Source organism: Schistocerca americana, chromosome 5 (assembly GCF_021461395.2).
Source record: "Schistocerca americana isolate TAMUIC-IGC-003095 chromosome 5, iqSchAmer2.1, whole genome shotgun sequence".
Taxonomy (NCBI): Eukaryota; Metazoa; Arthropoda; class Insecta; order Orthoptera; family Acrididae; genus Schistocerca; species Schistocerca americana.
Window position 1 is genome coordinate 688,383,916 of NC_060123.1, and position 13,114 is coordinate 688,397,029.

Genomic DNA, 13,114 nt, shown 5'->3' on the forward strand with positions numbered 1-13,114 from the left:
TTGACTCAGGGATCGAGACATGGCTGCACGATCCGTTACAGCCATGCGGATAAGATGCCTGTCATCTCGACTCTAAGTGATACGAGGCCGTTGGGATCCAGCACCGCGTTCCGTATTACCCTCCTGAACCCACCGATTCCATATTCTGCTAACAGTCATTGGATCTTGACCAACGCGAGCAGCAAGCGATACGATAAACCGCAATCGCGATAGGCTACAATCCGACGTTTATCAAAGGCAGAAACGTGACGGTACGCATTTCTCCTCCTTACACGAGGCATCACAGCAACGTTTTACCAGGCAACGCCGGTCAACTGCTGTTTGTGTATGAGAAATCGGCTGGAAACTTTCCTCATGTCAGCACGTTGTAGTTGTCGCCACCGGCGCCAACCTTGTGTGAATGCTCAGAAAAGCTAATCATTTGCATTTCACAGCATCTTCTTCCTGTCGGAATATTTCGCGTCTGTAGCACGTCATCTTCGTGGTGTAGCAATTCTAATGGCCAGTAGTGTATGAATGAAGGTCAACTGGTGGCTTCCATATTCCCAGAGTTCCGAAGAGAATATCATACGGTGACCCACTCCCGACTGTTGACGAAGGTACGAGCATACTGAATAGATTTTCAGATATATGAGTGGCTCGAAGATTTCTTAAGGAATAGACTCCAGTACGTTTCCTCTACGGCGACTGTTCATCGGAGACAGGGGTTTCATAAGAATTGTCATAGGGAAGCCTGATAGGGCCACTATTATTCTCTATACACATCAACGATCTGGCGGACAGGGTGAGCAGCAATCTGTGGCCGTTTGTGATAACGCTGTGGTGTACGAGAAGGTGCCATCGTTGAGTGACTGTGGGAGGATACAAGGTGACTTAGACAAACTTTTTAATGCTGTGATGAATGGCAGCTAGCTCTAAATATGAAAAAAATATAAGCTAATGCAGATGAATACGAGACACAAACCCCTTAATGATTGAATACAGCGTTAGTAGCCTGCTGCTTGACACAGTGGTATGAAATGGAACGAGTATATAGGGATCGTAGTAGGGAAAGTGAATGATTCACTTCGGATTACTGGGACAATATTTGGAACGTATGGCTCAGATATAAAGGAGACAGCATAGGACACAAATGTGACTCTTTCTTGACCGCTGCTTGACTGTTTGGAATCCGCACCAGGTCGGGTTAAAGGAAGACGTAGAAGCAATTCAGAGGCAGGCTGCAACGTTTGATACCGACAAGTCCAAACAACATACAAGTATCTCGGAGGTGCTACGGGAAATCAAATTGGAATACCTGAAGGGAAGGCGACGTTCTTTTCCAGGAACACAATTGAGAAAATTTACAGCACTGACATTTGAAGATGACGGCAGAACGAGTGCCACCGACGAACAATTTGCGTTAGAACCACGAAGATAAGATACGAGAATTTAGGTCTCATGCGGAAAACCCGTTTTAGGCAAAGAAGGGAAAGTAGAAAGGTGGATGGAGTGTATAGAGGGTCCATACAAGGGCGATGTACTTGAGGGCAATATTATGGAAATGGAAGAGGAAGTAAATGAAGGTGAAATGGGAGATATGATACTGTGTGAAGAATTTGACAGAGCACTGAAAGACCTAACTCGAAACAAAGCCCTGGGAGTAGATAACATTCCATTAGAGCTACAGATAGCATTGGGAGAGCCAGCCCTGGCAAAACTCTACTATCTGGAGACCAAGATGTGTGAGACAGGCGAAATACCATGAGGCATCAAGAAGAATATAATAATCCCAATCGCAAAGAAAGCAGTTGTTGACAGGTGTGAAAATTACCGAACTATCAGTTTAATAAGTCACGGCTACAAAATACTAACACGAGTTCTTTATAGACGAATGCAAAAACCTCGGGGAAATTAGTTTGGAGTCCGTAGAAATGTAGGAACAAGTGAGGCAATACTGATCCTACGACCTATCTTAGAAGATAGATTAAGGACTGGCAAACCTACGTCTCTAGCAAGTAGACTTAGAGAAAGCTTTTGATAGTGTTGACTGGGATACTCTCTTTCAACTTCTGAAGGTGACAGGGGTCAAATACAGGGAGCAAAAGGCTATTTACAGTTTGTACAGAAACCAGATGGCACTTATAAGAGTCGAGGGGCATGAAAGGCAGGCACTGGTTGAGAAAGCTATGAGACGCGGTTTTAACCCATTCCCGATGTTATTCAATCTCTATACTGAGTAAGCAGTAAAGGAAACAAAAGAAAAATTTAGAGTAGGAATTAAAATACATGGAGAAGAAATAAAATCTTTGAGGTTTACCGGTAACATTGTAATTCTGTCAGAGACAGCGAAGGACCTGGAAGAACAGTTGAACGGAATGGACAGTGTCTTGACAAGAGGATATGAGAAGAACATCAACAAAAGCAAAACGAGGATAATGGAATGTAGTGGAATTAAATCAGGTGATGATTAGCAAATGGGACACTTAAAGTAGTAGATGAGTTTTGCTGTTTGGAGAGCAAAATAACTGATGATGGTTGAAGTAGAGAGAATATAAAATGTATACTACCAGTGGCAAGGAAAGCTTTTCTGAAGAAGAGAAATTTGTTAACATCGAGTATAGCTTTAAGTGTCAGGAAGTCTTTTCTGAAAGTAGTGTAGCCATGTATGGAAGTGAAACATGGACGATAAATTTTTAGACAAGAAGAGAATAGAAGCTTTCGAAATGTGGTGCTACAGAAGAATGCTGTTGATTAGATTGGTACATCATGTAACTAATAGGAGGTACAGAATAGAATTGAGGAGAAAAGAAATTTGTCGCACAACTTGAGTAGAAGAAGGGATCGGTTGGTAGGACATGTTCTGAAGCATCAAGGGATCACCAGTTTAGTACTGGAGGGCAGCGTGGAGGGTAAAAATCGTAGAGTAAGGCCAAGAGAGACACTAAGGAGATTCACAAGGATGTGGGTTGCAGCACGTACTTGGAGATGAAGAAGCTTGCACAGGATAGAGTAGCATGGAGAGCTGCATCAAACCAGTCTCTGGACAGAAGACCACAACAACAACAACGGAGGCATATAGACAGTAGTTTTTCCCTCGCACTGTTTGCGAATGGAACAGGAAAGGAATGTACATGGTATCCTCCACCGCGCACAGAACGGTGGAGTATGGGTATAGCTGTGGTTATGGAAGATAATTCTCAACGTTCAATGTCTTATGAAAAGTTGAGGAACTTAGTTCTCAGCAACTATAAAAGACAAAAAATGTATTGACATTCACCAAGAAATCATTGTGTATGAGACAAAATTCAAAATCGTACTTTAGTCGTGAGATCACTCGAAAAAATACGGATAGGACTGCAGAATGTATGAAAAGATCATAACATGTGGTTGAAGACATTCTGCTAGTTTCTTGTTTAAATATACTTGCCATATGCTTTTACATTCAGAAGAACCGAACGTCGATTCGTTGGGGAGTGCGTAGTTAACGGAACCAGTTGTTTTCGTGCTTCTGGAATTGCCATTTAAGCAACTACATAACAGTTGCGTATGTCTGCATTTAAACGAGGAGCATAGTGGACAGAACAAATAATGCAAAAGAAAAAAATGTTGCTGTGGAAGATAAAACGTACTCCCTGATTGACATACACTACTGGCCATTAAAATTGCTGCACCAATAAGAAATGCAGATGATAAACGGGTATTCATTGGACAAATATATTATACTAGAACTGACATGTGATTACATTTTCACGCAATTTGGGTGCATAAATCCTCAGAAATCAGTACCCAGAACAACCACCTTTGGCCGTAATAACGGCCTTGATACGCCTGGGCATTGAGTCAAACAGAGCTTCGATGGCGTGTACAGGTACAGCTGCCCATGCAGCTTCAATACGATACCACAGTTGAACAAGAGTAGTGACTGGCGTATTGTGACGAGCCAGTTGCTCGGCCACCATTGACCAGACGTTTTCAATTAGTGAGAGATTTGAAGAATGTGCTGGCCAGGGCAGCAGTCGAACATTTTCTGTATCCAGAAAGGCCCGTACAGGACCTACAACATGCGGTCGTGCATTATCCTGCTGAAATGTAGGGTTTCGCAGGGATCGAATTAAGGGTAGAGCCACGGGTCGTAACACATCTGGAATGTAACGTCCAACGTTCAAAGTGCCGTGAATGCGAACAAGAGGTGACCGGGACGTGTAACCAATGACACCCCATACCATCACGCCGGGTAATACACCAGTAAGGCGATGACGAATACACGCTTCCAATGTGCGTTCACCGCGATGTCGCCAAACACGGATGCGACCATCATGATACTGTAAACAGAACCTGGATTCATCCGAAAAAATGAAGTTTTGCCATTCGTGCACCCAGGTTCGTCATTGAGTACACCATCGCAGGCGCTCCTGTCTGTGATACAGTGTCAAGGGTAACCGCAGCCATGGTCTCCGAGCTGATAGTGCAGACTGCTGCAAACGTCGTCGAACTGTTCGTGCAGATGGCTGTTGTCCTGCAAACGTCCCGATTTGTTGACTCAGGGATCGAGACGTGGCTGCACGACCCGTTACAGCCGTCATGCAGATAAGATGCCTGTCATCTCGACTCTAAGTGATACGAGGCCGTTGGGATCCAGCACGGCGTTCCGTATTACCCTCCTGAACCCACCGATTTCATATTCTGCTAACAGTCATTGGATGTCGACCAACGCGAGCAGCAATATCGCTATACGGTAAACCGCAATCGCGATAGGGTACAATCCGGCATGTATCAAAGTCGGAAACGTGATGGTACGCATTTCTCCTCCTTACACGAGGCATCGCAACAACGTTTCAGCAGGCAACGCCGGTCAACTGGTGCTTGTGTATGAGAAATCGGTTGGAAACTTTCCTCATGTCAGCACGTTGAAAGTGTCGCCACCGGCGCCAACCTTGTGTGAATGCTCTGAAAAGTTAATCATTTGCATATCACAGCATCTTCTTTCTGTCAGTTAAATTTCGCGTCTGTAGCACATCATCTTCGTGGTGTAGCAATTTTAATGGCCAGTAGTGTAGTTAATCAAAGGGAGGAGAGGAAAAGACGAATTTGGTGGAAGTCTCTGGGTCTTTCATGATTCAGTGCGGTGTCCAGCACTCACCTCGTCGAAGAAATGATGGACGGATGATAAATCGTAGAAGATTACCAGTGGAATACTTAACTTTGACATGGCGTTGTATAAGACTGATTACTGTCGGCTGCTGTGGGAACACTCTGAGAAGACAGTGGCAGAGAGGAAAACAGGCGATATCTGCTCGTGCCGCGTCATGGTGGATTTCGTCACCGCGTGCACTTTAAATTGCACAGCCGCGCTCCGGCGCTGGCAGTTGGCGTACGGGTCCGGAATCTGCACAGCTTCCAGTGAGTACGTGCACGCTATCACTTGTCTCCTTCGTAAATGCACAGCACGTGACCTTCCTGCTGCTGCCCCTCATGTCTATATCCTGACACCTTCTACTTTCATACCCACCTCCGATTATATGAACAGCATTTCCACTATGTACCGAGTATCGAGGTAGTAATCTACGTGCCGGATGCCTGAACGGGAATCTAGAGCTCTTAAGTTTCCCTGCGGCCAAATCTGTCAGCACATTCCAATATGTTTTCCACCCTCTCGGATAAATTAACGGTGTACGACCGTGTACGCATACGTTTTCATTCTACTAAGGAATATTCAAATAGTTCAAATGGCTCTGAGCATTATGGGACTTAAATTCTGAGGTCATCAGTCCCCTAGAACTTAGAACTACTTGAACCTAACTAACCTAATGACATCACACACATCCATGCCCGAGGCAGGATTCTAACCTGCGACCGTAGCGGTCGCGCGGTTCCAGACTGTAGCGCCTAGAACCGCTCGGCCACTCCGGCCGGCAAGCAATATTTAATTTCATTTTTGACATTTCTCATTATCTTTCCAAACAACGTCTTCGTCCTCATTTTACCTGACCTTGCGTCCTTCTTCACCTAACCCATTCTTTCAATGACGCTTTCGTCTGAAACATGGCGTGGCAGACACCTGCAGCTCGACGCTTCCGCACACGCAGTTCAATGTTTTGTTCATACAAGTTCTTTAATCGGAGATCAAATTTCTTAGAAGATTACTATGTTTAGGCAGAGATTGCATCACAAATGGGTGAAGATATTATGCCGAATAAGAATATTTTCATGTGTCGAACTGCATTTTTTCCTTTATAAAGAATTTAGTTAATGCTCATTGTGATGCGTGTGTGAAAGCATGAGAAAATTTTGTATTACAGAATGCTACTGTTAGAGTTTATTTATTTCCCAGGCTCCTTGGAACCATGCGAGTTGGTCATGAAACGTGCCAGTACATAGTTTACAGAATGCTAATTACATAATTTATAAACAAAAGCATGAAGGGAGAACGTTCTTGAAAAATACACACTTTTCAAAAGATGCAGCAAATCCACAATTTTCGATATGAGGCAATAAATTCTGTGCCATTCTTTATATGAAATTAACGCGTTTATTGTTAACTTCCTTGGATTATACATATATACATTTTTCATGGAATTTTAAAGTTTTATTTTCAAATAGTAATATATATACTTTTCTCTCAGAAATTATTCAAGAGGTTTCTACTACATTTTCTCTGTTTAACCTCTTTGGATACAGTAGGCTTTCCCCATGAGTTTTTCGAGTATATGAATATGACAGTTTTAATAATTTATAAATTTAATTCTGTAAGTATAATACACTGAAGCGCCAAACAACTGTCATAGGCATGCGTATTCAAATACGGAGATATGCAAACAGAATACGTCGCTGCGGTCGGCGACGCCTACAAGAGACAGCAGGTGTCTGGCGCAGTTGTTAGATCGGTTACTGCTGCTACAATGGCGGGTTATCAAGATATAAGTGGGTTTGAACGTGGTGTTACAGTTGGCGCACGAGCCATGGGACACAGCATCTCCGAGGTAGCGATAAAGTGGGGATTTTTACATATGACCATTTCACGAGTGTACCGTGAATATCAGGAATCCGGTAAAACATCAAATCTCCGACATCGCTGCGGCCGGAAAAAGATCGTGCAAGAACGGGACCAACTACGACTGAAGAGAATCGTTGAACGTGTCAGAAGTGCAACCCTTCCGCAAATTCCTGCATATTTCAATGCTGGGCCATCAACAAGAGTCAGTGTGCGAAGCATTCAACGAAGCATCATCGATATGGGCTTTCGGAGGCGAAGGCTCACTCTTGTAACCTTGATGACAGCACGACACAAAGCACAAAGCTTTACGCCTCGCAAGGGTCCATCAACACCGACAATGAACTGTAAATGACTGGAAACATGTTGCCTAGTAGGACGAGTCTCGTTTCAAACTGTATCGAGCGGATGGACGTGTACTGGTATGGAGACAACCTCATGAATCCGTGGACCGTGCATGTCAGCAGGGGAATATTCAAGCTGTTAGAGGCGCTGTAATGGTATGGGGCGTGTGCAGTTGGAGTGATAAGGGACCCCCTCATACGTCTAGATACAGCTCCGACAGGTAACACGTACGTAAGCATTCTGTTTGATCACCTGCATCCATTAATATCCATTGTGCATTCCGACGGACTTGGGCAATTCCAGCAGAACATTTCGACACCCCACACGTCCATAATTACTACAGAGTGGCTCCAGTAACACTCTTCTGAGTTTAAAAACTTTCGCTGGCCACCAAACGTCCCAGACATGTACAATATTGAGCACATTTGGAATGCCTTGCAACGTGCTGTTCAGAAGAGATCTTCATCCCCTCGTACTCTTGCGGATTTACGGACAGCCCTGCAGGATTCATGGTGTCAGTTCGCTCCACCACTACTTCACACTTTGGTCGAGACCACGCCACGTCGTGTTTCGGCACTTCTGCGTGCTCGGGTGGTCCTACAGCATATTAGGTTGGTCTGCCAGTTTCTTTGGCTCTTCAGCGTATAAAAGTCATGCAAAATTCCAAGAACTTTGCCCGATGTCTCATCTTACACTCCAGATTTTCAAATCTACTCTTGAGGCAACATTTATTGGCATTGTAAGGTGTAAAAAATTTCATACTTTTAGCCTTCTTAGATTTTGAGGAAAAGGTACATTAACTTTAAAAAATATAATTTTCAGGGAATGCAACTTACAGTTCAATCTATCGTTTTTACTCATGTCACCTCTCCAGAAGGCCTCAAATTTGTACTCAGGGTTCTCTCCTCCTTCAAGATATCTGCTCTGGTTTCTTTTTTTCTGATTTCTTTCCTTTACCAGGTCTTGAAATGACTTTTCAGCTGCAGAGAGGGACTGTAAATCTATTTCTCTCAAGATATCTTGAGTGAAATTTCCTATCTTGAAGCCCATTCTCTCTAATACCTTCCCCCTCCACACCAACCCATCATTAAATACAAGAACTACATCATAAGTTGCAGTTCTAACAGCTATAGCAGATGAAAATGTAGCAAAACAAGAATTGCTTCTTCATAAACGAAGTAGCTGGTTTGTCATTCTTTCTAAGACACGGAACAGTTACAGACGATCTATAAAATAAAAGGGTACATATTTCAGCCTTCTAGATGCATCCCGTGAAAGTTTGCTTCAAAGTAACCGACGGAACCGTTGTTCACCGAGCTAATAATGAAATTTTGCTTCAAAAAGTGGGCGTGGCAGGAAGGTCGCGACCCATTCTTCACTATTTTTCAGGCACTTTGCATGTGGTTTCATCACTGAAACTTTGAGAACTTATTGTCCATGAATTCTACAAATAAATAAAAAATAAACTGAAAATTGACATTTTCGGTAAATTTCATGAACGTCCACCTTAAAGAATAATTAAACACGGACTGCTGTACAGTACAGAAGACTCTGTAGTACACGGAAACCTATTCACGTCATTTGAATTTTTATGATTTATCAATTTTTTGTGTTAGCTAAAAATCTACAGAAACTGAAACCTGTTAAGTAGTGCATAGGAAATCTTGTTCAAGTATGTACCCGTTTTCCCGTCTAGCGTTTACTGAATGAATGTTGCAGTTTATTCTGAATGAGTCGATATTGTCAGCAACAAAGCCCATGATGGATTATAATTATGTACAGGGACGGCAAAGATAGAATTCTTATACACCTGAGCAGCGACCTACAAGAAGTTCGTGAAATGACGAGCCACATCAATGCGGCCGCCCTTCCCTGGACTACGAATATTCTTGATTAAAGCAGAAAAATGGCTCTGAGCACTATGGGACTTAACTTCTGAGGTCATCAGCCCCCTAGAACTTAGAACTACTTAAACCTAACTAACCTAAGGACATCACACACATCCATGCCCGAGGCAGGATTCGAACCTGCGACCGTAGCGGTCGCGCGGCTCCAGACTGAAGCGCCTAGAACCGCTCGGCCACTCCGACCGTCGATTAAAGCAGAGTTGACCCAAAACACCATACGACATAATAGAGTTAGAGTCAGCAAAGTAAATACACCGTCAATCTACCCTCAATCTTAAGAACTTTAAATTGTTGAATTTACTGAATCCTAAACCATCTTGATTTCGTCTTGTTGCGGTTAACCATTCATCGGCTCTCTGAAATCCACGGGAGGAAATTACGTTTCACAGAAATAATGATGTTTAGCTACCAGGAAATAATATTTCAATATACTTTACAAAGAAAAGTATGTCTTGTGGAATTAATCGATCCGTGGCTACTGTTACAATATTTTTGTTTTCTCTGCTTTCAGTTGACCGCTTTCGACGTATTTAATCTCGTCATCAAATGTTATTTATGGATTATTATGTCGGATGGTCTAGATTATGTCAAAGTGGCACAGTGCATTTTTTGTACTGTCTTCCCATCGACAGAACTTCATTAATTAATATAACTGCATCTACTCTTGATGCTTCCGCGGGAAATACTCATACTGTTGCGAAAATCTCGTGAGAGTTTTAGAACGAAGAAACTTGGTCTAAGTTACAATGGTATTGTATTGTACTGAACTGGGGACCTAGAAACGACGGATAGGCTCCGTCTCCGCCGTAGCCCTCGGTGGTTCACAACCCCACGACAGGCTACAGCAGGCCACTCACCCCACCGCCGCCCTACACCGAACCCAGGGTTACTGTGCGGTTCGGCCCCCAATATACTGTGGGGAACATTCAGGCGGGCATCAGTGGGTGCAGTGGAGCTCGTGCAAGGCACCATGACGGACAAGGAGTATCGTATACTGGTTGCAGACCACGTACACCCCTTCATAACAATCTTGTTTCCCGACGGCAGTGGCATTTTTCAACAAGATAATGCGCCAGGAGTGTGATGAAGAGGTTCGTGGTTCGAGGAACACAGCGGCGAGTTCGAGTTGATGTGCTCGCCCCTCATCCCTCCAAATCTGAATCCAATCGAACACATCTGGTATGTGATACAATGTGGCGTCAGAGCTCATCGACCCCCTTACCAGAATTTACAGGAATCAGGAGATATCGTGCCAGTTCCCTCTAGCGACCGCCCAAGGCTTCATTCCTTCCATGGCATGGTGCTTCGCTGCCAGTATCCGTGCCAAAGATGGACATACCGGCTATTAGGTAGCTGATCATAATGTTCTGAATGACCCTTTATACTTCTACTAACGCTGAAAGTGGTTCTAGATCACCACTGGCAACTTCTTTCAGTGTCATTGCGATTCTTGCTTATCGTTACTGAAGACGATATTTTAGTCTTTGTCGCACTTACCAGAGATACTAGACAAGTATCAGAAGAATCATTGTTATCGTGGTCTTCAGTCCAGAAAGTGGTTTGGTGCAGCTCTCCATTCTTCTCTATCCTGTGCAAGCTTCTTCATCTCCAAGTACCTACTGCAACCTACATCTTCCAGAGTCTGGTTAGTGTATTCATCTCTTGGTCTCCCTCTACGATTTTTACCCTCCACGCTGCCCTCCCATACTAAACTGGTGATCTCTTGACGCCTCAGAACGTTTCCTACCAACCGATCCCTTTTTCTAGTCAAGTTGTGCCACAAATTCCTCTTCTCCTCAATTCTATTCAGTACCTCCTCATTAGTTACATGATCTACCAATCTAATCTTCAGTATTCTTCTGTAGCACCACATTTCGAAAACTTCTATTCTCTTCTTGTCTAAACTACACTCCTGGAAATTGAAATAAGAACACCGTGAATTCATTGTCCCAGGAAGCGGAAACTTTATTGACACATTCCTGGGGTCAGATACATCACATGATCACACTGACAGAACCACAGGCACATAGACACAGGCAACAGAGCATGCACAATGTCGGCACTAGTACAGTGTATATCCACCTTTCGCAGCAATGCAGGCTGCTATTCTCCCATGGAGACGATCGTAGAGATGCTGGATGTAGTCCTGTGGAACGGCTTGCCATGCCATTTCCACCTGGCGCCTCAGTTGGACCAGCGTTCGTGCTGGACGTGCAGACCGCGTGAGACGACGCTTCATCCAGTCCCAAACATGCTCAATGGGGGACAGATCCGGAGATCTTGCTGGCCAGGGTAGTTGACTTACACCTTGTAGAGCACGTTGGGTGGCACGGGATACATGCGGACGTGCATTGTCCTATTGGAACAGCAAGTTCCCTTGCCGGTCTAGGAATGGTAGAACGATGGGTTCGATGACGGTTTGGATGTACCGTGCACTATTCAGTGTCCCCTCGACGATCACCAGTGGTGTACGGCCAGTGTAGGAGATCGCTCCCCACACCATGATGCCGGGTGTTGGCCCTGTGTGCCTCGGTCGTATGCAGTCCTGATTGTGGCGCTCACCTGCACGGCGCCAAACACGCATACGACCATCATTGGCACCAAGGCAGAAGCGACTCTCATCGCTGAAGACGACACGTCTCCATTCGTCCCTCCATTCACTCCTGTCGCGACACCACTGGAGGCGGGCTGCACGATGTTGGGGCGTGAGCGGAAGACGGCCTAACGGTGTGCGGGACCGTAGCCCAGCTTCATGGAGACGGTTGCGAATGGTCCTCGCAGATACCCCAGGAGCAACAGTGTCCCTAATTTGCTGGGAAGTGGCGGTGCGGTCCCCTACGGCACTGCGTAGGATCCTACGGTCTTGGCGTGCATCCGTGCGTCGCTGCGGTCCGGTCCCAGGTCGACGGGCACGTGCACCTTCCGCCGACCACTGGCGACAACATCGATGTACTGTGGAGACCTCACGCCCTACGTGCTGAGCAATTCGGCGGTACGTCCACCCGGCCTTCCGCATGCCCACTATACGGCCTCGCTCACAGTCCGTCAACTGCACATACGGTTCACGTCCACGCTGTCGCGGTATGCTACCAGTGTTAAAGACTGCGATGGAGCTCCGTATGCCACGGCAAACTGGCTGACACTAACGGCGGCGGTGCACAAATGCTGCGCAGCTAGCGCCATTCGACGGCCAACACCGCGGTTCCTGGTGTGTCCGCTGTGCTGTGCGTGTGATCATTGCTTGTACAGCCCTCTCGCAGTGTCCGGAGCAAGTATGGTGGGTCTGACACACCGGTGTCAATGTGTTCTTTTTTCCATTTCCAGGAGTGTATTTATCGTCCATGTTTCATTTCCATATATGGCTACACTCAATACAAATACTTTCAGAAAATACGATTTCCTTGCCATTGTTAGCCTACATTTTATGTGCTCTCTACTTCGACCATCATCAGCTACTTTGCTCCTCAAATAACAAAACCCATCTACTACTTTAAGTGTCTGATTTCCTAATCTAATTCTCTTAGCATCACCTGATTTAATTCGACTACATTCCATTGTCCTCGTTTTGATTTTGTTGATGTTCATCTTATATCAACCGACTTCTGCAATCGCCCCTGGTGCGACGTACGATGACGTCGTATATTTTCACCTAGAATTAACTAGAGTTTTCGCGGAAAAGAATACAAACACAAGAAACTGAATTAAACTCACCACACTGGCTGCTGTTGCGCTGCATTTGATTAATGCGAGTGTTGTGCTACAGCGTGGCTCTCCTATTCCGCAGCTACAGTCCCTCATAAATAACAACAGCACGACTCTCCATTGACATACTGTTCCCACGACAGACGAGCGTTTTCATATTTCCATTCTGTTAAAAGGAATTATTTTG

The 13,114-nt window shown here is 44.9% G+C and overlaps 1 protein-coding gene across 2 annotated transcripts in view; it reads left to right on the forward strand.

Moving 5' to 3' along the window:
- Positions 1–5,281: 5,281 nt before the first annotated feature.
- The window catches only part of LOC124616163 (cytochrome P450 6k1-like), a 66,632-nt gene continuing 58,799 nt past the window's right edge, over positions 5,282–13,114 (forward strand). Inside the window, exon 1 of one of the 2 annotated variants that reach the window (XM_047144443.1) lies at positions 5,282–5,386. In XM_047144443.1, coding sequence (XP_047000399.1) covers positions 5,289–5,386 — 98 coding nt within the window. In that variant the 5' untranslated portion in view covers positions 5,282–5,288. The remainder of the gene's footprint in view (positions 5,387–13,114) is intronic. The other variant, XM_047144444.1, reaches the window with a different exon arrangement.